General features: G+C 41.5%; 3 protein-coding genes across 6 annotated transcripts in view; 2 read left to right on the forward strand and 1 right to left on the reverse strand.

The window, feature by feature from the left end:
* AP3S1 (adaptor related protein complex 3 subunit sigma 1) overlaps positions 1–5,380 on the reverse strand; it is a 51,304-nt gene extending 45,924 nt beyond the window's left edge. For 3 of the 4 annotated variants that reach the window (XR_014227276.1, XM_082301418.1, XM_082301417.1), the window contains exons 1-3: positions 5,188–5,380; positions 3,053–3,144; positions 354–465 (exon numbers count right to left, since the gene is read on the reverse strand). Coding sequence is in view for 3 of the 4 variants with exons in the window: in XM_082301418.1 (XP_082157544.1) it covers positions 354–465; positions 3,053–3,144; positions 5,188–5,256 (273 nt within the window). In the remaining variant the exon portion in view is untranslated. Of the gene's footprint in view, positions 1–353; positions 466–3,052; positions 3,145–4,358; positions 4,498–4,616; positions 4,658–5,187 lie in introns of those variants that run through there. The other variant, XM_082301419.1, reaches the window with a different exon arrangement.
* Positions 5,381–5,556: 176 nt separating this feature from the next.
* ATG12 (autophagy related 12) lies at positions 5,557–10,015 on the forward strand. The gene is made up of 4 exons (XM_082302032.1): positions 5,557–5,757; positions 5,890–6,026; positions 7,492–7,554; positions 7,909–10,015. The coding sequence occupies exons 1-4, from the start codon at positions 5,580–5,582 to the stop codon at positions 7,966–7,968; spliced, it is 438 nt and encodes a 145-aa protein (XP_082158158.1). The 5' UTR covers positions 5,557–5,579; the 3' UTR covers positions 7,969–10,015.
* Positions 10,016–16,622: 6,607 nt separating this feature from the next.
* Positions 16,623–26,834, forward strand: CDO1 (cysteine dioxygenase type 1). The gene is made up of 5 exons (XM_082302193.1): positions 16,623–16,905; positions 19,062–19,139; positions 21,124–21,281; positions 23,736–23,905; positions 26,081–26,834. The coding sequence occupies exons 1-5, from the start codon at positions 16,727–16,729 to the stop codon at positions 26,108–26,110; spliced, it is 615 nt and encodes a 204-aa protein (XP_082158319.1). The 5' UTR covers positions 16,623–16,726; the 3' UTR covers positions 26,111–26,834.
* The last annotated feature ends 624 nt before the right edge of the window (positions 26,835–27,458 follow it).

Genomic DNA, 27,458 nt, shown 5'->3' on the forward strand with positions numbered 1-27,458 from the left:
TGTCTAGCAAATGTTTGAACTGTGCCATTTTTATCTGCAGCCAAAAAGAGGCCTTGAAAAGTTAAAACAAAAAATAGATTGTGTTCAGGAAGTTCCAAATAAACTGCTTCCTCACTTTCTCATCAACATGGAAAACAACTTTTTCAAGGACAGCCCAGAAAACTACAAACAATCTAAAAATAATACTCAGAACTTCCTGGTATGTTCACAGTATAAAAGAGACCGTCCAAATATTACCAAAAAAAGGCAGAGCAAAATATTTAAGTTCGAAGGCACTTCAAAGTTGACTTCCACTTATTAAGGATAAAAAAAAAAAAAAACAAAAAAACCCACAAAGCAGCAAAAAAACTTACTTGTATGAGATCTAAAATACCAAGCTCACTTTCTGAGGAATCCACACAGAAGACAAAATACAAGGTGGCATAGTGTCGGTAAATTAGTTTGTTATCAGATCCACCTATTAATCTAAAGAGGAAATAAAACAAGGAAAGCTTAGTTAGCATCTCAAGATAACCTGGGCAAATCCTCACAATTATTTCAATTAATAGGAGGCATATTGTTAACAGCTGGAATTGTCTCAAGTCCAACTATATTGCAACTTTTATTTTGTGATATAATTCCAATGGAAGACTAAGTAACAAGACAGACCAACTTACATTTACCACACAAGCACAGTTATTGTTACCCATATGGATAAAAATGACATCAACGTGTGCACCTTTTTATTACAATCAATTTGAACAGATCGTAAAAAGACAGGTTTTAAGTGTACTTCCATTCCACACTAGCAGGCAGGCACTGCACAGGGATTAATCTACTTTACAGATTAACAGTGTATGCCTATGAACCCTTCCCTGACCTTCTCATAAGAGCACTGAGAGAAAAAGAAAACTGCAATGAAGACTGGTATTTGGATTGCAAAAAAACGGTTTATGATCCATTTAACAACCAAGAACATCTAACACTTGCGCTACAAAATGTTTGATATCTTGAGAAGTAGAACCATACTTCAAGTAACAGTTTATGATGCAATGTTACAGTCACAGAAGCAATTATGTTTTTATGGACTGACTAATCATCATGGCACTAAATAAGAAGAGGTCTACAGAGGTATATTCTTCCACTCTTCTGCTATGGCCTTCCAAAAAAAGGCACATAAATCATGAGATCTACATCAGACCACTGACATTTGCTTTGAGCTGTAAGAGGCCCACTCATACAGAAAGGAAAATATTTTTTAGGCTGAACCTACATGGCCATGACTATCATAATTCTTCCTTAATTCTGGACCAGAACTGAATCACCTGTTTGGTGTACCACAACTCATCCCTTGAGTTTCTATCTTTATCACAGGGAGAGAATACACAGATTTTACACAGATTAAAAAAAAAAAAAAAAAAAATCTTCTAGGTCACCCTTGCTTAAGTACTTTGCTCTGCATTAATGCTTGAGCAGGGATGGGGGTAGGGAAAGAGAACCCCTTGTTTCTGAAGAGCAGGAACTACGTTTACATATCAGACAACACTGTGACAAACAAATAGGAAAGTGGAAAGAAATGGCAATTAAAGTTTCTTCTTTTGTGGTTTATTTACCCAGTTCTTTCAAACGCTTCATACTTGAAATACACATAGTTCTACACATAAACTGTTGAGGCCTTTGGTTAAACTGCAAACTCTAAAGTGACCCCTGTCCTGAAAAAAAATATACTGAAAAAAAAATTGAAATGGTAACCCTGGAACTGAGCAGTAGGAGGAATGCCAGAATTGTGTTCTCTGTCTCAGTTTATTTTTGTTAAGCAGCTGTGATTTTTAAAAAAGCTCCAAATGTCTTCTGTCTTTCACCTTAGAATTCAAGACAGAAGGTTTCCAACTTAACATAATCTCCAAGAACCTAATGATAGAACCACCAGTTGAGGAGTTGGAAAAGAGTAATTCAAATTTTAAAAGCAGTAATAAAAAAGATCAGGAATCATTTTGATCAAGAAAAAAGACATCCTAGCTGACATGGTACAGACTAAGCATTTGACTCTGACTGCACACAGAAACTCTACGTATTAGCAGATTAACTTTCAGTAACCGGAAATTCCCATAAATATAATATTTAACAGACCATGACAATCTCTATGTCACAGGTTGGAGATCATGAGCTTACTCCATCAATAATGACCCCTTCTCCTAGAAGGCGGCTTTTTAACTATTTACTCTTGATGGCTAATAAACTCCAAAATAAAACACATCTCCATTTCAGAGCTTCTTCAGCTAAAGGACGTTGACTTTCAGAAACAATGAAGATGATTCAAAAAGGATTATTTTGTGTCTGTCTTATAGAGACAGAACACATAACTCTCACTTTCCTCCTACCCTGCTTTTCTTTATTAATAAAGTGTCTTGGTTGAAACTGTACTAGTTAGCACATTTAAAACCTATTTTTTTTTCTTCCTAGTTTATACAGCAAGCCCAAATCCTGACAAAAAGGCTGAGGAATTCTACTATCAAAGGCTGTCTGCTCAAATTTTAGGAGATCAAGCCAAAGCAACAGCTCCAAAATATTTTCGTTTTCTGAAGATTGAGCTCAGTTGGTCAGAGCATGGTGCTAAAAACACCAAGACAGGGCTGTGGATTCCTGTATGGGCTGTTCACTTAAGAGACCTTGTGGGTCCCCTCAGAATATTCTGTGATTCAATGGGTATGGCAAATGCCAATGCCTCTTAAAATGAGACTAGAAATCTTTAGCTTGATTATAGCAAAACAACATCTGCCTGTTCCCTCCCCATCTTTGTATCTGAAACAATCATGGCACTAGATATGGTACAGTGGCCATTACAGCACTAGGAAAATAATAGTTTTATTGCCTAAGACATTTTGGTACATATATCTATGCTTCAGTTAGTAAAGAATATGTACACTTGGTGCAACATGGTATTGTTTCCTGTGTATCAACAAATCTCAAGTGACCTGGCATTTACATTACAACTGTGAAAAGTTATACTGCAATCAGCAGTAATAATACTTGAAAGTCAGTATTGGGCACTTATTTCAAACTTGATACTTACAGTCCTCCTTCTAGAAAATTACAGACATTTTCATCACGTTTCGATACTAAATGGAAAGTTTCTCTGATAATTTGTTGCTGTGTATCTTCACTCTGTGAAAGAAAATACACTTTGCTAAAAAGGGTTGACAATGCACAGCACAGAGATAATAAAACACGAAGTATATCAGCACTCTCAAACTATATACTTCAGAAGCCTTAAATCTGCCAGTTAACAAGACATACATTGTTTGTGTCACTTCAACACAAAAAGCCATTATTTACAAGTTGCAAAAAAAGGTATAACTGAGAAATGTGGGAAAATGATTGTTTTTAAGAAACTTCTGTAAAAAATTAATCCAAAAGTAGTTTTTTTAAGTAAATCACAAGTGTTCTCAAGTAGCCTGAATTTTTTATATCTCCAACATAGCCTGAACAGCTACAGGCATGCTTTGAAACTACTTTTATCCATAAACAGAGAGTAAAACAAAATCCCAAAAGCTTGAAGGGAGCAGGGAAGCTACAAATCCCACAATAAGTAACACTTCCAGAAATAGCTTAAAACACACTATGAACAACAGGCTCTCCTAAGCTATGACCTTAACTCTTATCAGATCAGAAACATCACTTCCGAGACTGAGTTCTTCTGACTCTTTAGAAACTTGATTTTTAACTTTGAAATGATGGCCACGGGTCTATATTCTGAAAGACAAAACGATGACATATGTATCTTCCTATTTAGTTGCCATAAATTATTATTTTTCTACCTAAATGCAAAATATTATTAACTTCATTTTATGCAGTTTCCATTCTCATATATATCAGCTTAAAAAGTTAGACTCATTTTATAAGTTTAAGTATTATGAAAGAAAGAAATACCTCTTTCACAGATCTGACCAAATTAATCTCTCTAGAAAGCAGATGCTTCCCCTTGTAGAAAAAAGCTGAGATTTGCCTCCAGTACTGGTTCAATTGACCCTAAAGAATGCATAAGCTTCAAAAGGTCCACAAACAAATCTGTGTTATTGAAATCACACATAAAAATACAATCTAGACGACTGCACTTATTTCTGCGCACCACAAAGTTTTTTAGTTTCATTTGCTATTCACAATTTCAAAACTTCAAGCATTCTGTTTATACAAACATGTTACCCTACTGTAAGCATTGAGAATTTGTTTTAGGTCCAGTTAAAAAATTAGTAGATCAGAATGGCTTTACAAGAAAAATCTGGTATCCTCTGGCCATTTGTTCCTCTCCTTCCCCTTCTCCTTCAGTCACACATAAGAATGACCTGTGTCAGTTACACTCCTTTAATTCAAAGCCTGACCGTGCAAACTGAAGCGTCACAGTCATCGTTTCTGCTCTGAGGTGCACAAGTAAGACACATCCCTTTCAACAAGCTGTGACTTCTGTAATAGCCAGAACTGCAAGAAAGGGGCCACAAATCCCAGTAAGTAACTGCCCTGCTGGAAAAAGAGTAATTGGTTCACGTAACTTTAAGAAATACCAACTGTTTTCTGGTATTTTAATGCCCAAGCAGACCCCAGCATATCTGCTAGGAAATACAGTAGGCTCAAAACATTACCTTAAAATCTCTTATCCTTGAACTAAATCACGAGTTTCTACTGCACTTTCTTTCCATTCAGATTGCGCGTTCGTACTGCATTTTCAGAGCTGCTTTGCTACTCGCCTTCTCCCATGTAAAAGGGAGATGCTCTTTTCTAGTTCATTACATTTTCATGTCAACTGTAATTTTATAGCACCTTAAAAAAAAAAAAAAAAGCTTCTGCTTAAGAACTCACGTCCCCCGTTCTCATAGCTCTGCCACAGCACGGAGACACGCAGCACCACGCCGGACAGCAGAGCTTATCCACACAACAGCTCGGAGAGCCAAGTCTATCGCTGCACGAGACTCCCTCCCTCCCTCCTTCATCTTCGGAGCTACTAAAAGGCAAGCCCCAGTAAAAACAACACCGCATTCCTTCGAAGCCTCATGTACACGGTCTCAGCACCGTCCCTTTCCCCACGGCGCTGCCCTGGGCCCAGCGCAGCCGGCAGGGCCGGGCCGGGCCGGGCCAGAGAACCTCGCCTACAACCCCGCCGCCCAGGCGTCGCCCGGCCCACGACCGCCCCGCCGAGCCCCGGCCCGCCCGTACATAGCGCTGGTAGAACTTGGAGAGCCGCGGCTTGCCGTGGTTGTTGAAGATGAGGATGGCTTTGATCATGGTGGGGCGGCGGCGGGAGCCCACGGCAGCGGACAGACGAACTGTGCTGTGTCCCCCTCCCTTGCTCTTCCTCTTCTCCTTCCTTCCTCTTCCTCGCTCTCACCACCCCGTCCCGCTCTCGGAGCGGCGGCGGCGGCGAGGCGCGCGCACCACGTGACCGGCGGGGCGCGGCCGCTGCCGGCGGGACGGCTCGCGACGCACGTGATGCTCCCAGCGTGTCACGTGACGGGAAGGCGGCGTCCCGCGAGGGACAAAACGCCTCGCGGGGCGAAGGCCGCCGCTTGCGTGGCGTCACTTCCCGCCGCCCGCGCAGCAGCGGCATCATGGCGGAGCCGGAGGAGCAGCAGCAGCCGCCGCCCGCCGCGGCGCAGAGCGGCGGCCGGAGCGACGGCGGGGAGGAGGTCCCGGAGGGCGGGGCCGCTGCGGGGCCCACCGAACCGGGGCCGCCCTCAGCCGGGTCGCCGGGCACCGAGGAGCCCGCAGGCGACGCGAAAAAGAAAAGTAATGGGGCGAGAGGCCTCAGCCGGGGCGGGCGGGCGCGGTGACGGGCAGGCGCGGCGGCCAATGGGCGGCGGGGGTGGGCGGTGTGGGCCAGTGAGCGGCGGGCCCGCTGTGACGCGCCGCTCCCCGCAGTTGATGTGCTGCTGAAGGCCGTGGGTGACACCCCCATCATGAGGACCAAGAAGTGGGCGGTGGAGCGGACCCGGACCATCCAGGGCCTCGTGGACTTCATCAAGAAGTTCCTCAAGCTGATGGCCTCAGAACAGCTGGTACGGGCGGGCACCGGGCGGGAGCTGCGCGCGCAGGGCCCGCGCTGTCATACCCTGCGAAGACGCTGGGAATCCAGGCTACAGCTTCCTGTGGGAAACTTGGAGTAGCAGCACCGAGAGAACTACTCTAAGTAGACCCCAGGGTGTAATACTGGGGAGAGGTGTAGCAGCGCGGTCTGGGTGTGCTCGGCACTGACCTTTGGACTTTTTGCAGTGTCTGTATTTCTTGGTGTCTGATGCTGCCAGGCAGAGATGTGTGCACGCTGGGCAGTGGAGCATCCCAGGGAAACATTCCTAGATACCGTGGACCCGGGAGTAGAGATGGAGTATTTGAGAAACAGTCCAGAGTGGGATCAGCTTTCTGAATCTGAGTGCCTGTTTCCTTCAGAACTTACATCTACAACAGTTTCGTTACTGTCATTGGACTGATTTTGCATTTAAAATGGGTAGCTGGGAAGTGTTTGTCCTTGGGCAGCATATTGCCGGTATTATTTATGAGTTCCTTCCTGTAGAAGTGACTAGCCAAAGGGCCCTCATGCTAACACTGAAAGAGCTGGAAATACAGTTGCACTGATTATGTTGTTCTGCTGTGAGCTCTTAACATCCATACAGTTCAAAGTTTTTATTTAAGATTGCAGTTAAAGCTAGACTTATTAAAGTAGTCAACTAAAGTGTAGCTGAAATCATTCTGTTCTCAGTTTGGAGGACTTTATTTAAGTGTGTAGGCATAAATGCACTGGCCTTTTCAACCACCTGGAAATCATGAAGGGTTTGCTTTTCTGTGGTTTAATATCTCAAAGAGTGATAGGTAAGATATTAACTAGGGGCATTCTCAACAGTTTGCTTCAGTAACTATCATCTCATTGTCTCAGGATAAAAAAAAAAAGCATGTAGTCTTCCTGTGTGGCTTAAGCCTATGGCTATGCTTCAAGAACAAAGCCCTGGGAATTTTATAGCTTTTATTTGGAAATAGCACAGGATGTCCCAATACCCACTGCTACCTTACACTGCAGATCCCAAGGCCTCTCTGACATTGTGGAGTGGCTCCTATATGTGTAAATGCATTTGGAGCAGGAAGTAAGAAAGATGACATGAAAAAAGAATAAATGTTTCTAATTTCTGTCATGGCCATTCTAATTGAGCAAATCTGGAATAGTGTGAGTGGTATGGGTTGAAATAGGAGCAAGAGCTAAACCAGTGAGTTCCCTTTGTGGTGCTGTATGGGACAGTAATGGGTCAGCTTGCAGGAAAAGGAAGTCAGCATGCTTACTTTGGCTTGGTCTGGCTGGCCAGGTGGCTCCTCATGGTCATGTTCCTGTCCATGCTGAAGTGAAGATAGTAACTGGTGGTATTCTGTTATATGCTTAAAGATTATAACAGAGCTTTTCACTGTAGAATGATTCTTCTGTGCTCCCAGTGAGATCTCTTGTGAGATCTCCATCTCTTCTCTCTAATTTTCTTACAGTTCATATATGTAAACCAGTCTTTTGCTCCATCTCCAGACCAAGAAGTGGGGACCCTCTATGAGGTAACTTTCATCTTAAATATCCTTTGCAAATGTATTTCACAGGATTTGTCAGTACACCTCTAGTACTTGAAATCTGTTACTGCCCCTAGCAGTAATAGCTTGCATTTAGTGTTGTGTACTTGATATTCACAGATCTCTATAAATATGATCCAAAGAGATGTGACTTCATGCAGTCTCTGGAAATGCATTCCTTCATGTGCAGCATGTTGTCATGCCTCTCATTGTAACAGAGAGCTTTCTCATGACAATATTTCATTACGCATGTATCTGATGGGAAGGATTTTGTTTGTTTTGCTTCGTGTATATGTTAGCCATGAATAATTGCAACAGTTCTTGGTTTTGTTTTCCTTGCAGTGTTTTGGAAGTGATGGCAAGCTTGTACTGCATTATTGCAAAACTCAGGCATGGGGATGAATGACTGACAACACAGTTGTTCAGGTGTTCTCTTCAAAAATGGAGAAAGGACTAATTTAAGCTGTAAACACACAGAAAGAGGGATGTTTGCGTTGCTGCCTTTGAGCATATGGTGCAGGTGAATAGCATAAGCAAAGAGCTGCCTAGGCTATCTGTTCACATGGCTTTTTCCTGATGTACATTTGGGGTGCAGAAAAAACACCTGCATCTGCCAGTACTCTTGCTGCTGACTTCTTAATTGCTGTATCTGAAGGGAAACTATTTCACTTGTCTGGAGGACTGACTGGACAGCTCTGTATATGCTGTACTGATGATAAGAGAACCGTTTTATTAAAAGTAATGTCTGTTGTGCATGTAGCCTGGAATTCTGTTTACTTCTGACATGTTGTACCTCTGTTGTGTGCATCCTGTTCTTTGTGAAGCCTTCATCTTGAATATGCATTATCTCATAACATTTCAAGACAGTATTTTTATTTTTTTCTTGTAATATATAGGAATTGGCATATTGTCTTAATTTCTCCACCCTTTGGCTTCATAATGTTGGTCATGTAAGTACCTCATTTATAATGGCACAGCATCATGAGAGGCCTCAAAATACTTCCCTCCTGCACAAATGTAGTGATTTGTTGAAGGCTGAACACTTCAGCAGTTTTCAAGGTGTTTCTTCTGACGCTGTGTAATGACTTGCATCTTCAGTTGAATGATGCAACTAGCTGTTCCATCTACCATTCATGAAGAAATAGATATGAGGTGCTTAAAACTTACTCTATACTCTTTTTGACTGCTTAATTTTCGTGTTCACCAGCTGTGTGGTTCACTAACAAAGAGAATGCAGTTTATATTCTTTGCTAAGTCATAGCAATGAGGATTGACTTGGGGTTTTTTCCATTATGGAGAGGACCTGGTATCTTGATTTGGGTACTGACCTTTGCTCTTATTTATTGGAGAGTTTGGATATGAGGGGTGGGGATTTTTAGTGGGTTTATTTGAAATGTCTGCTGTACATGTTTGTTTAAGCTGAACCAAATTAAATGTTAGTTGTTTGCTTGCAGAATGTTCTTGCACTGGATGACAGTTTTTGTCCCTGATGTAATCCAGTTCTTCAGCACGTACAGACAAAACACCCAGTTCTAGTTTAACGTGTGTTTGTACAATAGTCTTGAACTGCCAATTCATACATAAGTGGTTTTTACATAGTTTCTGCAAGCTGTGTATTGGATTTTTTTCCACCTCAGAGGACTTCTAAAAGAGTAATACTGAGCTTAACTTACTGATGTTGCTGCAGTCTGCATGCAGCTTGCATGCATGTCACAGTTACACAGGCACATGCCCTGAATGCTCACTATGTGAATAGCTTGATGTATCTTGGCGCTTTTTAAGTGGAAAACTTGGATTCACTGCATTAAACTAATAGGGCAGAATTGGTTGTAAACTTAAAACTTCAAGTAATCCATACTTTTGCCTGCTCAGAACCCTGATCTCATGAGTCTCCATCTATTTAAGAAAGCTGTTGCAGAGGGAAGGACTCTGATTCTGTCTTGCTGGGAAATTGCCTGCTTAGTTACTGTGAGGCCAGCACACCCTGGATAGCCACTAGAGGGTACACAAGGACAAAGGTATTTGCCTAGTTTTATCTAGGGCTTTTTTTCAATCTTTTTTGTAGTATATCTACTTCCTGGCGTTACAAATATGAGTAGTTTGTTCTCCTGTGTGACAGTATGTTTACCTAAGATAAGCTACTAGTCTGGTTCTCTTTAAAGAATGTTCTCTTGGTGCCTTTCACCTCACTTGATCTTAACAAATGAAACTACTGATAAACTGCAGATGTGCTCTTCAGAAGTGATGCAAGAAGGTTGATGTGTGTGTGTGTTTGTGTGTATTGGGGGAGATGTGTTTTGGTTTTAAAAAATGAAAATACATCAAGATCTTGAAGAAGAACTGTAGGTTGCTGTATCCTGACAGCTAATTACAGAAGGTTGTAATTTATACTGAATCTATAAAATAATTTTTATCCTCTGAAGTTGAATAAAAAAATCGTTTGCCTTGATTCCTCGAAACGTGATAATCCAGTAATGTAAAACCCATAGTAATGGTCTGGATTTCTTTCTTTATCACATCCATTTAAGATTCAGCTCGTTCCCTGAACAATACTTAATATTACCATTCACTTCAGCATTCTTCTGCTCCTAATTTTTCTCCAACTCCAAGAAATTTTTTCTTGACCCCTAGTTTACCAGTATACAGTGAGTACTCTAACCTGATCCAGCCCTTGCTTTGTGTTTCCTCAGTGCTCCTAAGTGGCTGCCTTTATTCTGTTACTTTTAATGACTGCCAGTTCTGGTTCTGCTAATTCCCCCATGTAACTTCTGTACCTTCTTTACAGAGAGAGTCCTCCTTTTTGCCACTTTTCCCTGTAGTTTTGTACCTTGCGTCAGGGACGTAGTCAGTACTTACCTCTGGTAGCGCTTTAAGGACCATGGACTCTTTCTGTCTGGAGTTGAGGTGTGACTTGAAGTGGCAGAAAATTTTCCTTGTTCATATTCTTAAGTAAAAACTAGACTGCAAACATGTCATGTAGATAATGTGTCAAGTGAACAAATAAGTGATTCCCAGTACATTGCTTGTGGAATTTGCAAAAGGTATGTTAAATCTCGTATTTTTAAAAGGGACAGTTACAGCTTCTAAAATCACAGATTATACTGAAATGCTTATCTCTTTTCAAAAAGTATTTCCAGTAAATTAGAAACATCAGAAGCCCAAGTAGAACATGAGCTGCGTTCTCTGTGTTTCATATGCCTTGAGCAAAAGTGGTGACTGTTACTGTTTAAGTGACTTCAAATGCTAAAGTGGGAGAAATAGGATATGAAAGTAAGGACTGACTCTTGGACAGATCAGTGAGAGTTGTACAAAACAAAAAAAAAGTATATTTACTCAGAGATTGTGTTCCACCAAGATGGTACTATACTGATATACTATACTGGACTGAATTGTAATGTAATTTAATTCACTTGATTTAATGTAATTGAATTAACAGAAAAGGCAAATTGAAAAAATTCAGTAAACTAATTTTTAAAGACTAAGAAATAAGAAGTATTGGAAAGGGAAGTTATTACACTATTTTTATGATGACCTAGTACTTTACAACATCCTGATATTAAAAAATAATGCTATGCAAAATTCAGTTATTGTGTTTCAGGTTAATAATCACCAGATGCAAACCCTTTAAACTGTGAGGCACTACTTTTATGAATTATTACAATGGTTTAGAGACTAGCATTAATGATAGAACTATAATTTGTAGCTTGAACTAATCTTAAATGCACATGGAAACCTGAAGGAGCTAAATGAAACTAAAGTTACCTCAAGAGTGAAATGATAAAATACACAGTCGTGCCACCTATGTGCATACTGAGAAAATGTCATCATTTCCAAGACTTCTCAGAAAACTGCTAAGATTTTAACAGAAGATGTGTCTGTGTTAATTATCCCCACAACTTAATCTTGAATGTACTGATAACGCAGTAAATTCATGGTGGGAGGGGTTGGAAATCCACACATACATTCTTCAAACTCCTTCAAAATCCAAAGCAGCTTCTTTTTACTGATTGTTGCTGTTCATGCTTATTTTGCAGATCAAATTCTGCCTGTTTGCACAGCTTTTTGGGTTACGTTGTTCTTGACTACCCTGAAGTCTCAGTTACTCTTCTGGGATGTTGTACAAAGGTTATTCAAGGCACTATCATGCTACATCATCTGTATCTTGGGGCTGAGGAAAAAAAAGGGGGAGGGGGAGAAATGCCTTTAACTCTGGGTTTTCTCATGAGGAGTGTGACTATTACAAGCTTGTATAAAATTCAATATGCATTAGAAAATGAGGTGTTTTCAACCATGTTTTGTATTGGATCGTTAAGAGAAGAAAAACACTTGACAAGAAAACATGTAAAATACGTTTCACATTTGCAGAGACCATGCTTCAGCTTTGCTAGTACCATATTTAATATGCTTCCAAGGCTAAATATTGTTAAAATCCTCACTTTGCTCCTGCTTTAATATCCATAACACTGTGAGATGTCAGATGCATCTTTTAGTCAGAATTAGAGAGACAAAAGCTCATTTAGAGATTGTTGCATACTAAAATAGGTGGTTAAGAAAGGTTGAATTGTATTTTTGACTGAGACCAACATAAGTATGTTAAAGGCTTAATGTTAAGCCTGTCACAGTACATCTGTGTCACTAGACTTGGTAGTGCCAGGAGATTTTCTGGGATGCTGTAGCTCAGTCATCTGTACAGTTAGTTGTTAGAACAGTTGCTGGCACAGATTTTGGCCTGTGCTCACTTCAGGAGCTGGCACGGTATCGTTTCTGGTGGGCAGTTTGGATGTAATCAGCAGGTTACGGAGTTTAGAAGGTAGATAATGTTGATGTAATCTGTTCTTTGCAAGCTGGCCCCTGTGCCAGGGAACAGTCCTTGGGATACTTGCTAGGAACACAGGTGAAATTTCAGGTGAGATTTGATCCCTTGTATGTGCAATGAGAAGAATTAAACTTTGGGAAGAAAAACATGGTCCCCCTTCCAACTTTGGGAGCAATCTAGGAACTTTTGTTTAACAGTTCTCCTGCATTCCCTCCATGCAATCGTCTAACTGGCTCTAAACTGGTAGGCTCTAAATGACTACCAATAGCCACATTCAGCAACATTTTTTAAGTATGCAGATTATAGATGGTGGTGAAGTACTAGCTACACATCTCGATTCACTCATACCTTTCTTTATTAATAAAGTAGATGATGAACATTACTTAGTAAAATTGGAAAAAACCTAGTACAGGAGTCTCAGAGTCCTCGTTCTGTATCTTCCCATGGAATAATTCCACATGCAAATTGTTTTTATATGTGTGTATATCAATTAGATGGATACGATGTAGAGCTAAAATATAATTGCATTGAGGGCCTAACCTTAAAAAAAAGGGGTTGAGTTAACATGTTCCAATTGCAAAAATCAGTATATGATGTTTAAGCAGACAAAGATGTCTTTCCCTTGAACCGTGTTTGGTAACAGAGCTAATAACCCTAGCAAGTTAAGAGCTCTTAATGGGAAACCTCAAAGAAGAAAGAGCTCCAAGCAAAGCTACACAGCAATACTGCTAATGCAGAGGCTAGCCAGCACTTTAGCTTTCTCATATAAATATCATAAATTGAAAAAAAACCCCACAAACTTATGTTCAAGTGTCTTTCTTGCAGAGAGAAATGTCAATATTTTATATTTTGTTTATAGCACACACATGGTGTATTAATGTCCCACCAAAACTGGATCAAACTGATTTCTTCCAAGAGTCCTTTCTGTGCTGTGTGATTTAATGCCTCACAGCTCTTCACTGTGTGGTTTGGAGTTTGTTTTGACCTTCAGCAGAGCCCATGCCATTTACTAGTTTTTGGTGTTTTCAGTGTATGACATGATTTTGGATGTGGTGTCCTCATTTCACTCATGTTTTACTGCACATTTTTAGTCTGAAGATGGTGTTTAGCTGCATGATGTTTGATACAGTTTGTTCTCAAGATTTTTTTGAGAATGGCTGTGCATGCAGCAGTTTTTCATGTAAGATCTCTTATATACTGAGTGATCAAGGTTATATGACTGAGGAACAGCTGCACTGATACATTGACTCATGACAACATTGAGTCATATAGTCCCAAAACTTGCACTACAACTGCAGATCCAATTTTTCTCTGTAGAGCCCTCTCTAAAAACATCAGAAACTTAGGTGAACAGAGACTTTCAATAAAGAGATGACTTAATAAAAGGGGTGAAAGTCATTCTATCTGGAGGAGGAGGTGTAAGTACTCATTATGGTATTGAAGTGCTATCGCCTGGCCAGGCTAACGCACCAAAGAGACACAGCATAGTTGTTTGCCACAACAGTCTGGTCATTCAGACCTTGGATCGCACCTTCAACTAGCTCACAATTTTTATTTGGAGTTACAAGATGTAAAATAAAGTACAGTCACAAGCTCCATTTGCAGGCCTAGTACATGGTGCAAAGTCTCTAATGCTGCAGTTTGTTAATTCCATCAATCTTACTTGAAGATTTTCCTCAATAAAACATGAGAGAAACCTTGTGAGCTGCACCCCAGTGGTGGACAATGTGGCAATAAGTGCTTGAGCACTTTGCTGGTAAGTGTATCTTGGAGTTAGATGTCATGTCAAATGATTGCTTGATCTGCTCACACCTGTCTTCTGGGTAATAGTGGAGTGCTCAGGCTTTTGTACATAAAGCAAAGTTTTTGTGGTTAAATCCCAAACTGCTATTTTCCAAGACAAGGTTTTAATACCTTGAGAAATACATGTAATAGTTAATTCCTGCAGGGGTATGATTTCCAGCAATAAAAGTGCATAAAATCCTGCAGTCTCCTTTATAAGAATCACAACTGAGGATGTGAAAACAATTTCCATGCTATGTGGATTTCAATGTTCTCTTATTTTGAATTTTCAGTGGAAGTTAACTGCTGTGTGCTCAGCTCCTTGTGCCATTTCTGTCGCTAGGGCAGAAGCAAAAGCACAAGTTGGAGGGACATAAATATTATTCCTAATGGTGTTCAGGCAGCCACGTAACCAACTGTAGAAGTTTTGAGGATCAAAAAGGATGTTGAACAATTCAAAATTAAAAGTATAACTGTATAAACTCTAATAAACAGCAGCAGTTGGAAACTGCAGTGAGTAGATCCATCCAGATCCCTTACTTGTAATAGAGGGAGGTGTAAAATGTCCTTTAACTTCTACTAGCAGTACTTAACTAATGATCTCATCAACACTGTCGCAAAGGAATCAAAGTACTGAGCTGTCAGTGGTTAACAGCAGTGGCATTAACACTTTTTTCCCCTCTGGATTTAAATACAAGAGAAAATACCACCAAGCACAGGTGTATAAATAAGCAGAAAAATGTAACTGCTGGAAATTAGTTTCTATCTGATCCTATGAATATCAGAACAAGATAAAAAGTATGTGAAAACTCACTGTTCGATTCACAGCCCATTACTGTGATCCTTAAAATTTATTCTTGTGAGACATTTTATTCCTTTGGGCTGTGTTTCTAATAGCCACCAAAAGAATGTGAATTCTGCTTTTGAAATAAATGACAGGATCTTTCACACTAATTCTAACTCTTTGTAACATACGGCAGTTTTAATGGTGCTGTATGAGACTACTCAGGCAAGTACTGGAAAAAGGTGCTACTTGCCCATACAATCTTTTGAGACCACCAACCAAGAGCTGAAATAGACCGGAGGCAAATTTCATTAAGAAATAAGATGTTCATTCTTCATTGTGACTTTTAACAAGTTACTAAGGGAGTTGATGTGTTTGTTCATTACCTACATTTGTCTCAAGAAGACTGGACATGGCTGCTGAGATCAGTGCCACGGTTGTGTTTCAGAGATTTGGGATAGTCTTAGGTTTTCTCAGACCTTAAAAAATCTCGATACTGAAGTTTTCTCTCTCACACACATGCACACATACCAACAATTATTTAAAAAAACCCGATAAGGTGGGGTCTGATTTGTGGGTGCCAGGAGAGGTTCTGTAGTGATGGCTGAAAATGTACCCTATTGGGTACATTGATTGGTATTTCACTCCAGTGCGCTAAGTCTCAGCCCCATTTAAAACTGGGAAAGTACTCCTGACTGCAGTGAAACCAGAAATTAATTCTTGAGCTATATCTACTGTATTAATGGCGCTTCTTTTTGTCATGCCTGTACTTTTATGTACAGGTCAGGGAGAGGGAAGAGAAGGCAGGAGTGCTAAAAATCCCTCAGTGTAACTGTCTGTGAGGGAAATCACAAGCTGCCGGTGTTGTGAGCACCTTTGAGCCTCAGAGCTGCAGCAGCCCACACCACCGGTCTGCTTACTTCCAGCTCCACAATCACAAGGCAGACCCAAAGAGCTGAACCTTTATTTCTTTTTTAGAAAGAAAAGATGGATTTTCTTAAAACACAATTCTATGGTGTATAGTGAATTCTGTTGCCAGAATTCATGACCAGTGTATTCACAGCTGAAGTGTAAAGGAAGATGGCTGGCAGGGCAACTGCTTGCTCTGCTGCCAGCACGTAGGTTTGACAGGCTGAGGAGTGATAGGACGGTCTCTTGTCTTAGCACGGTGTCTCGTCCCATTCACTGTGTTTCTGAGCGTCCTCCTGAGTGGAGGTTACGGCAGCCCTATGTGACTAATGTGACTTCAGAGTGCACTGGCTTTCAAGAAACAGCACTTTCAACGAGCAGGCTGGCTGTAGCCAATCTCCAGCAGGAATCTTCTGTGTGATTTAAATAGCCGCGTGTCTTATTTTGCTTTTCAACAGCGCTTTCAGATTTATTTTTCAAACCAACATGTAAGTAACGGAGGCAGCGGCAGGCTGCGCTCCCTCGCAGAGGGAGAGAGATGCTTTTCGCCCGGCAGCGACAGCCACTTCTCGTCCTGTTCTCCCCCCGGGGATACCGGAGCGCCAAACGCCCGCTGGCCCGACCTCGCCCGTGCCGCCCGGGCTCCGGAGGGGCAGCAACAGCGGGCGGTGCGAGGAGCCGCTGCAGCCGCCTCCGGCTGCCCCCGCCCGCCGGGATCGGTGGCCGCGCTCACGGGGACGGGCAGCTAGCCGCGGGCCCGCCCGCCGGGGCGGTGGTAGGCTCCCGCCGTGCCTCCCGGCGCATAAAGGCAGGCGGCGGGGGCCGGCCAGGGGCAGCGGCTGGCGGCGGCAGGGGAGCGACCGGCGGTGATGGAGCAGCCGGTGCAGACGGAGACGTGGAAGGCGCGGAGCCTGGAGGAGCTGGTCCGTATCCTCCATCAGATATTCGCCGAGGATAAAGTCAGCGTGGACGAGGTCCAGGCGCTTATGGAGTCGTACGAGAGCAACCCCGAGGAGTGGCTGCAGTACGCCAAATTCGACCAGTACAGGTAGGGAACACCACGGAGCAGGGAGCCCCCGGCCGCGCAAGCGGCGCCGGCGTCGGGGCAGAGCCGCGAACGGGGACTGGGATCAGCGGGGACGCGGAGCGAACCCCTCCTGCCCCGCCCCCGGCTCCCCCGAGCCTACAGCCCCTCCGGCGGCGCCGAGGGGGCGAAGGGCAGAGGCCACGGGGCGGAGGTCCCGGGGGGTCCGCGGCGGGGCCGGGGCCGGGGGCGGGGAGCGGGCGGGGCGGCCGCGGCCAATGGCGGCCCCGGGGCACGGGCGGGCAGCGGTCCCGCACCCGGCCCGCATCCCCCGGCCGCCCCGCTGCCTCCGCTCCGGCCGCCGCGGTGGCCCGAGGAGACACAGCGGTGCGCCGGAGCCACCGAAATGAGCGGATAAACACGTAAACAAAGCTGGGGGAAAGGGCCCCAGAGAAGCGCGGCGGCGGCGCGGGTTCTGCGCGGGGCGCTGCGGAGGGGGCGCAGAGGGAGCCGCGCACGGGGCGTGCTCGGTGTCTGCGGCAGAGCCGGTGCCCGTCTGCGTGCCCTGCCTTACCGGCGGGCTGGGAGCCGCCTGCCCCGTGCTTTCTGCTGCTCACCAGGTGGACGGAAAATACCTGTTGGGGTTTTAACTTCCCCTTGATCTGCTAACAAATTACTTGTTTCTTCCACTGTTGGCTTTTTGGTCTTAAATTTCAAGATAAATACATTTTATTCGAGTGTTTTCTTCAAAAAACCTCAAACACCCCAAACCCCGAAACTTTTCCTTTTAACCGTGCCATTGTGAAAGTATCATTCTGGCTTGACATTTTTTAGCCTCCTTTCACCTCACTTTGACTATCTTCCATTCCGAACAAATCATGAGATTTGTAACAGAGCATAGGAAACTAAGAAAAACAAAGTGTGTTAACATTGGAAGTATGCATGGCAACCTTTTATTTATTTATTTATTATTCATCATTTATGTATTTATTTTTGTCCAGCCAGACCTGTACAGAAATAACAGCACTTGCAAAGTCCTGTCAAATGCCAGCATTGATTACTTATTTTTTGACATCATAGGAAAAATATGTCTGCCTAATAGATGTAGAGGTTGTGGATGCAGTGAGAGGTAGTGTATAGATACACACATTTGCTTTGGAAGTAGTTTGTTATGAGAATCCTCTCTTGAGTAAAATCAAGTGGTCTTATGGGGACACTAATTTGAAACCACTCAGTTGACATCTGTGCACTTTCTATGTGCCCTTGCTTGCATTTTGCAGGTGAGACTGAGGTGTACCATCATAGGCATAAATATTTTCTTTACTTGGCAAAGTGGAAGTACTCATGACTACTGCTAAAATTAAATCTGAAGGTGCCGCTGAGCTACTTGTACTATAGCATCAGCCCCAGATCAGAAGAGTCACACTATGGGAAGCAACAGAGTAAAATCCAAATCCCTTTTCTAGTGAACTTTTCAATAGAAAATGATCAGCAGCTCAGGGGAGGCTTATAGGAGAGTAAAAGGAAACAAACATACAATGCTATTTTAAAATAATATTTGCTCCAATAAACTTTATTTAGAAGTAGATGCTGGCAAAATTTCCCTCACAGGTGCTTTATCCACATAACAATGCTACAAGACAAGACATGGAACTTTCAGGAACAGAGTGGGAGGACCATGTACAGAAGTCTAACATCTTCATTGTTTGTTATTTTGGCTTTGTACAAATGAGTTCAGAGAAGGAAAGCCAAGAATATTAGAAAAGGAACTGCAGAAGAATGTAACAATTTATTTTTCTTGTTTCATTGCAGTTCTCTGTTTCTAATTATAAGCCAGCTGCTGAAGTGACTTCATTCAATAACCATTTTGACTTGATCCTGTCTACCACTCTAGTCTGACTCACAATTCCCAAACTCCTAGCATCTACATAACTCAAAAGAAATATGATTCTAAAATATTAGACATGTTCTTCCTTTTCCTTTCCAGAGAAAGAACTCTTACCAAAAAAAAGCAAAACTTATAAATACAATTTCATTTTTTCAAAGTAAAACTCAGATTTCAAGAAAACAGAAGAAAAAGGGGGTTTGTGTGTCACAACCTTCTTTCATAAATATGTTTGTATCATTTTGTCTTTTACAGGCATATTAGTACAGTAAAGAGCAAACACTTTGTATTTCAGGTATACAAGAAATCTTGTGGACAATGGAAATGGAAAGTTCAACTTGATGATCTTGTGCTGGGGTGAAGGTCATGGCAGGTTTGTATCCAAGGACTATGATTTTAGCAAACATATAAATCGCCCATGTCATTCACTGTCATACAAAATAGAGGGGAAAAAAAATCAGCCCTGTGGGAGCTATCAGAAGGTGTCTGGAAAGTAAAAAGTGCAGAACTCTATTAGTACAGCATTCCTGAATATCTGCTGTAACTTTTGCAAGTTTATACTTCATGGCCATTTTTAAAGCACTCTTTCATAAATGCTTTGTTTTTCTACAAAAGCTAAGCTTCCCTTCTTTCAGAGAAAGTTTTTAGTCCCAGAGATACAGTGATTGATATGACCCTGTTCAACCTGTCCCATAGAACAGACCCATACAACACTCAACCTCAGAAGCAGGACTAGGTGCAGTTTAAATACTCTTTGTTTTCTCAGGGTGTTTAAATCTGCCTCTGTGGCAAGATGAAAAAAAGTAGATTTGGATTAGGACTGCAGATGGCAAGGAGGGAAGCCCTTTCCAGAACTGCTTGGCTTTCTGTAGGTTCATACATCCCATGTCCTCCTTCAAAATTGACCATACTGCTGATGTGGCCTCCTGAGTTATGTGCATAGACTGTACACTTGGTTGTCTGATCCTACCCAATGTGAGGGCAGGATCTGTCTCTTGGAGGGTCTTTCACCCTCCCTTTAGCCCAAGAGTGTGGGCTAAAGCAAAAACTGCAATAGCAAGATATGCAGGTTTTGACTGAATATTCTCACACCATGAATATTTAGACTGAGTATTTCTAAATAGAATATAGACTGAATATTTCTAAATAGAAAACCTAAGGAGATGTTGGAACAGCTTTTTGTTTGTTGCAATTGAACATTTACAGTATTATTTAGGGGATGCCATAACATGATACTCAGAGCAATATAGAAACTGAGCTCACCACCTCTACTCCTTCTGGGCTGTTCCCACACTGCGTGTAATTTATGTCAAGCTGTGTTCAGGTTGGATGGCCATTTGCCACAGCTAGACTGAGACAGGTTGTTTTTGCTTCCTACAAGAGGAGGGTCAGATTTTCTCATGTTTTTTGGAAGGACCATGACAATGTGGCATTTGTGAAGTGTTCTGTGCCTGAAGCAAGTTCTACTCTCTTGGCATCTCAATTTGTAAGAAATCCTAATATTTGTTTACTAAGAACAGTAATGTACAAGTACCAAGTTTCTGATTGAAACTCATTAGCACTGTACTTCGGAGGGTCAAATTCCCTCTTTTCCCTTGCCCCTGATGAGTTCTGCCTTTGTCCTAATCGCATTTACTCCTATAACAGTTAATCCTGTTCTTAAAAAAATTAATCCAATACTAAACTTAATATCTAACCCATATGTAATCTCTAAATGTAGCAATTAGAACATGCTTCAGAGCAAGAAGAGAGATCAAGAAAGCAAACAAATCCTACTAGATTCTGTTGGGTTTTAACATTAAAATGCCAGTGAAATTAATATCTTAATGTAGCTGGTTGTACTTAGTACTATCAGAGTGAGAAGTACAGTATTTTTTTCTTTGACAATGCCTGTGCATCCCAGCAGTAAAGGGGGCATAGAAATTAAGCAGAATTAGCTCATTTCTTCATGTTTTGGGAGCGAGCATGGTGAATTTGCAAAGATCATGTATACTTGCATGATTATCCCAGCCTCTGTATGGGATCATGGTGGAAGAGTTGAGTTTCTGTGAAGAGTTTTTGTGTTCTGAAGAAATTTTGAGCCTTACTCCTTTTTCCAGACTTCCTTTGTATTTCTCCATGTCAAAGTCATATTTTGACCAATATCTGACTCGTCTCCAAATCCTGCTGTATGTGAGCTTATCTAAATATATTTCTATAGTAGCAGTTTTAAGTAGACAACCCTTAATGCATGTCCCCTGTGCAATGGAATTTCATTCTAAGGCTTTGTCCCCATACGATATGCAACCCTGTCTGACTTGCACTGAATTTAAAAATGAGTATCACACTGAGTTTGGTTATTCTTTTTACATATATAGCAGTATCCATGATCACACTGACTCACACTGCTTTATGAAGATCCTCCAGGGAAATCTAAAGGAGACTCTGTTTGAATGGCCTGAGAAAAAAGGGAATGGTGAAATGACTAAGAAATCAGAACGAGTTTTGAGGGAAAATCAGTGTGCCTACATTAACGGTAAGCTATTGAGCTTGTTTTGACAACTATTTGTTCTTGACTCTTATTCCTAACAGAAGAGTTCATCTGCTCTCTAATCTCCTACCTTTAACAGTATACTACTTACGGCTTTATGCACAGTTTAAGAAGGTAACTCTTTAGATTCTGCATAAACCTGTATTTAGATTCAGTAAAATAAATCACCACAACAAAAACGTGCTTTTAACACACTCTTAAAACATTGTAGCAATTGTTCGATAATTTAATATACTGTATATCTCCTCTAGCCCGAGCAGCCTTTAGCACTGTGCCCCAATGCTTTTCTGAAATTGCTTGTAAACATAAACTTGAATAGCATTTTCTAAGAAATAAGAGAAGCAAAGTTTAGATAGCTTGATCATCTTGCTCTCCCCCCTCCCCCCCCCCCAAAGAAATAATGCTTTTGCTCAGTCATGGAAAATCTATGTTGAAAATGTAAAAGCTGTCTATGAAATAAATTGACCAGCCAGGAACAGAAACCTCTAACAGTGCTACTTATTGTCCAAATCAACAAAAGACTGTAGTGCTGAAGTGCAGTGTGAGCAGAACTGAAATTGCCAGTCTATGAAAAAAATACACAGTGTTGAGAAATGACTAAGACTCCATCAGTAAGGCTCTTCAAGTACCTAAATCCATGCCATCATCACATGTATCTGTAGCTATTACCACCTTGTACTTTGCTGGACGTCATCCTGGAGTTGCCATCTGAGTGTAATGTGTGCTGGTGCTATGAAAGACACTGCACACCATGCTGGACCACCTTGAGTTCAACAGAACAAAGGTGAAGCAGCAGAGAAGGAGGTCACCTGCCTTTTACATCATGGGTTAAACACTGGAGAACACACCTTGTGGGGCTGACCTTGGGAGCTTCCCAACTAGAGTAGCCTCATGTTGGGTTATGGACTTAGCCAGGGTGAGGGCACTGGGGGGCAAGACTGGTGTTCTGCAGCCCTCTGCTGAAGCTTTGCCATGCTAAATGAAAACACAAAATTGATAGGGCAGGAAATGCAAGAAGGGGCTTGACACATCTGGTGATGCTCCCATGCCAGGTATGTGGGTTCTCAAACTCAGTCAGGTTTTCCTACATACGCAGTTGTTTCCAGTGCAAACAATTACAGACTGTGTGGATCTTATCCAAAGCTTCCTTGGTTGTTTAAAACAAATTTGGTATCTAGTTCTCTGAGGCTGTTTGGATGTCTGCCATGTTTTGTAACAGATGTTTTGGTTTAAAAGTAAGGCGTTAAACAAGCAGAAGGAAAACACTGACAGTGTGTTGATTGCCATAACTGCATCAATAGCAAGTGCCTTCATGATTCTACTGCATGCTTCTTGGTTGCTCTTGTGTGTAAGGGCTAGAACCCACTAAACTGTTTATTTGAGTTTCCCGTTAGATGAGCACAGATTTAGGACTCTCCCCCCAGATGCTACATCCTCTGTTAAGATAAAGTATGTTAACAACATTTAGGGCTTACAATCAAAGTTAAGAGTGTACTCATCACTCTCAGGGTACCATGGCTATGTTGCACAATACAGGTCCAGGTATTGTATAACAAATTCAAGTACAAAGGCCTGAGTTGTTTTTACAGCAGGGTCATAAACTTACATTCAAAGTCTCTCTTAAGTAACTCAAAACCTCCATTTTAGTGTAGAATGGACATGGTTTGTTTCACAGATGTGATTTTTCATACCTTATATTTTTATGTAATAGTTTGATTTCTACTCCACCAGTGCAGAGTGACCACACAACATACAGTGCTTTGTTTTACTACGTCTTCAATTATACTTACTATTCAGTCATGAGTGGAAGTATGCCAGTCACTATTGATTAGTCACCTTATTGGAAAGAGAGAACAAATGGAAAACGTGTTCTCCGAACCAATGAACTGGAAGGATTAATTAGGAAACAGATGCCTGCGGCAGAAGACAACCATATCTCTGCCCATAAGTCCATGCCCCAAATGCATGTAGCTGACTTTTATTTATTGTGACTGACATCCCTGTTACTTGTGAAGAATTAGCAACACCAGAAGCTTTTGTCCCCTTCCTGCTTTTGGAGCATGTATAGCAACAGCTCTCCTAGGAAAGTAAATGAACTTGAAGTCCTTTGGGAATGAGAGCTAGAAGATTACTTACAGTAATGGTCTTCCTTAATTTTCTTGGGATTTCGGTTGGCCTTTAGCCTGTGGTGGATAATCTAGAAATTACATGAACTGTGGAAGGCAATAACACATTTTGAATTACCAGTGTAGAGTTAGGAATCTATGCTAGAGAACAGCAGTCAAATTCCTTGTACTGAATTACTTGTTGCCCATATAAGTGTGGGCATGCCTAATTGCTCATGAGTTACAGTTTAAAAAGCATTTTTTTCAGGCAGTTGAGATCTCATTGGATCTTCCTGCTAACACATCTTCTCGTTTTGTGCCTTTGCTGGTGTAGACTCCATTGGCCTGCACCGTGTGGAGAACATAAGCCACACAGAACCTGCTGTTAGTCTGCATTTATACAGCCCACCCTTCGACACCTGTAACACCTTTGATCAGAGGACTGGGCACAAGCACAAAGTCACGATGACCTTCTACAGCCAGTTTGGAGAAAGGACTGTCTGTGTAAGTATGAGATGAGACACTCCTCCCCTGGCCCTGGGCTCTGAACCCTGTGAGGATGGGCCCAAAGGGCTGCCCATGTGCCTGCACAGGCTACAATGACACTGCCCTGGCACAGGCAGAAGGATCAGCACCTCTTCCCTTCCTGGGCCATCCCTGTCTAGGATCAGATAAAACCTGTTTCCAAGTACTGTCTGATTGGTAGAGTTGAACTTCCCTTGTGTGGAGTTCCCCATTTTGTAGTCTACCCCTTCTTTGTCACATCAGGAGATCAGTTCTGAGCAGAGAGGAGGATTAATGAGACCTCTGCTACTAGTTTAAGCATCTTCAGGCAGCAAATGATGGCAAACGCAACCTAGTCAATGGAAAATGTGAAGTAGCTACTTTGTTTTGGCCAGCTTTAGTCAGGTGTAACATTTCCTGCCTAAACTGTTCTGCCAAAAAGGATAGCATTTCAAGAGGTTTTAAACCTTGTAGCTTATTGTAAATACTTCTTTGATCAATTCAATTCTTCAGAATCACAATTTTCACAGAGTAAGACTTGCTCTGAGGGTGAGAGTAGGCTGGTTGTCTGTTGTCTGCATTCTTGAGCAATGGCATAAGATTTTATTTGGATAGGAAAGAAATCTTAAGAAAATTTTTGGGGCAACCAAGCTAGGACATCTGGGAGAGGTTAACAGGGTTTCAACACTATTCTATGCACTGGGAAAAATAACTACTTACATGTGGAGAAAAGACTGATTCTGGATGTTCAGCCACAGAGGTTCAAACACTGTTTAGTTTTGTTCGATACTGAACACTTTAATTTTTCATTGAAGCCAGAAATTCAGTGCTCAGGAGTTTCCTAGAGTGAGTCTTTAGTCAGATCAATTTAAAGTTTTATACAGTTGACAAGTACCATGTAAATTATTTCTTTGAAGCCTGTCACATTACCAAACAGCTGGAACACAAATTTTGACCTTGCCAAGTTTGAAAGGTCCTTGAGAAAGTAAATTTGAATTTACGGTTCAGATTTTAAAGGGTAATTAATGTGGAAGTATTCTGAACAAAATTCATGCAACGATTCAGTGTTTGTTTGCTTGCTTTTTGTTTTAAATCTTTACTGGATATGAAGTACATAAGATAGAAAGTGAGACTAGACATTTTGACTTGGACTCTTTCCCTACTCTGATCTGTACTCATCTGGCAGTGTTTTCACCATTTGTGGGAAAGTGGATCTGGCTTACAGGAAAGAGCTAAATTTTAATCATTGGGTCTCTTTCATGAATTCCTGTAAATGGAATTCCATTAAGGAAGAAAGTGGTAGCAAGTCTGGACCATCTAGCTGTCTAAAATGCCTTCATGATACAAAAACCTTCTGGTCTCAGTGACTTGGTTTCTGGAAAGCTGACTGGAAAAGGAAACTTTCTTCTGCTTACCAGATCACAGAAGGACATAGGCAGGCAGAGATTTATAAATTATAAATACCAAGAGAGTAATGTAAAGTATATTTGTGTATCTTTTATGAGTAAGATCTGCCTAACAAAAGCATATTCAGTGCTCTTTGTCTTAATTATTTTACAGGTAACACACACAGGTAAATCCCTAGTGACTTCTGGCCTCTGGCCATGATGAAGTCTTGATTAACTAACTCTCCAGGAAATACACAATAAGTTATTAGGCTTAATAATAAAAATATTAAGTGTGTCAAAGGACTTGCCTATGGGAGTAACTGCATGGTTCAGGTACAAACCATGAGAATACTGATAGGAAAGTTCACTGAGGAAAAACTGATTTTGTCTTGGGTGTCATAGCACACCAGTTCCTTCTGCCAGGAATTTTGCAGGGGGAGGCAGTATCTCTTTGCAGCCTGTCTTCCAAGCTGGACATTCGAGCAGTTTCTGTCAAAATGAAGTAGAGCAGACTACTGGGGAGAGAAGACAGCCTGAAGGAGGAAGCACTCCTCAGCAGTCCTTTCTGCCATGGGCTTACTCATGGTCACCCAGAGCCAAGGGACAGGGTGACTTTGTCAGGCATGCAATGCCTTCTACAAAACTCTGGCAAGGAGCACTGAAAATATATGCTCCAAGTATGTTAAGGTGCTGAGCTACTCTGAGAACAAAGGTCCATGATGACACCATGAAATAGGCAGTGACCTTCTCTTTCCTTAAAGCAACAACCTCTCCTCTTTCCTTTTAGGCAACAGGAGTGCCACAGGAGAACAACTGAGAAGCACCAGCATGCATTTGCATAAGACCTGCTGAATGTTTAACTGGGGACAGAAGACTTGCATGGCTAAGGTGGACAGGCAGATCAATTTCAATACTTTGTCCATTGGAGTACACTAGGGCAGCTTCCAGACCGCACGCAGTTTCCTCGAGCAAATGCCAATTATGGGACACTAAGCTAACTAGTGCCATAACCTGCTTCAGAGGTTAGATGCCTTTTCCTAGGCTCCTGTTAGAATTAAATAGTTTGTCTTCTAATTCTAGTGCCTTTTAAACTCCACCTTGGATATCAGAAATAGGGTTTTTAAACATCATCTGACAGTTCTCAATAGACCTATGGGTATTTATGCTCTCAATGTAATTAGTAGCTATATAAACTTCTAAGCTTCCAGTCACTTGTACCTATGGGTAGCACAGTAGATACAACTAACAGCAGCGCCTTTTTTTTTTTTTTTTTTTTTTAATTGAATCTTTTAGGTTTTAATGCTCTAGGCCATCTTGATAGTTTTGTGCATTTTTTACTTTTTTTTTTACAATTTGATTTGTCAGATCCTGTTTTAAATAGGAACAGAAATTCTTCATGCACGATGATTTTTAAAACTGATTGCACAGAGATTTGGCTTTTAAGAAGACTAATTGTACTTAATTCAGCTAATGTCCAGTTCCCAAAGTATTCTGTGTAGCTAACGAAGAAGAAAACTGAAATAAAACTGGATTTGTGCACAGATTTCAGAGTTTTCAGCATTTTTCTCATGGTAACTAAAATACTGATCACACTTTACCAAAATGCACATTCCTCATGAACATCTAAATCTTTTCAATCTAAATCAAGTAATACACTGCTAGAAAAGATTTTTAAAAGCTGGAGGTATTTCAAACATGCAAAGAATCCTGACTCAGATTAAGTTAGGGGGGAATTCTGCCACTGAGTGTGCTGATGTTTAGTTTTATCCTCCAGATTTAGTCACAGGAAAGAACCTTCTTGAAAAGAGTTAACTGTAATTAAACACATATAAATCAGCAAAGCTGTCTGCACAGAGGTTATCCCATTCATTTAATGCAGTTAATAACATATTCTCAAGTAGGGAATGTGTAGTAATTCTCCTAGTGTAATAGGTGACTGCAAGTTAGTCAGACAGCAGTTTAAATTTTAGCAGTATTGGTTTTAGATGACTCACATATTTCCCTCTGTATTGACAAGCCCAGAAAATATTTACTTTATGAGACCCCATTTCCAGGGAGGCTGTGTCAAATTTTCAGAAAATGTTTGAGCAGCGTAACTGTTTTAGAATGAACCAATGCCTTGTTGTGGAAGTGTCACAGCATCAGAGATGAGCTGAGGCTGGCAG

Source organism: Coloeus monedula, assembly GCF_965178545.1.
Source record: "Coloeus monedula genome assembly, chromosome: Z".
Taxonomy (NCBI): Eukaryota; Metazoa; Chordata; class Aves; order Passeriformes; family Corvidae; genus Coloeus; species Coloeus monedula.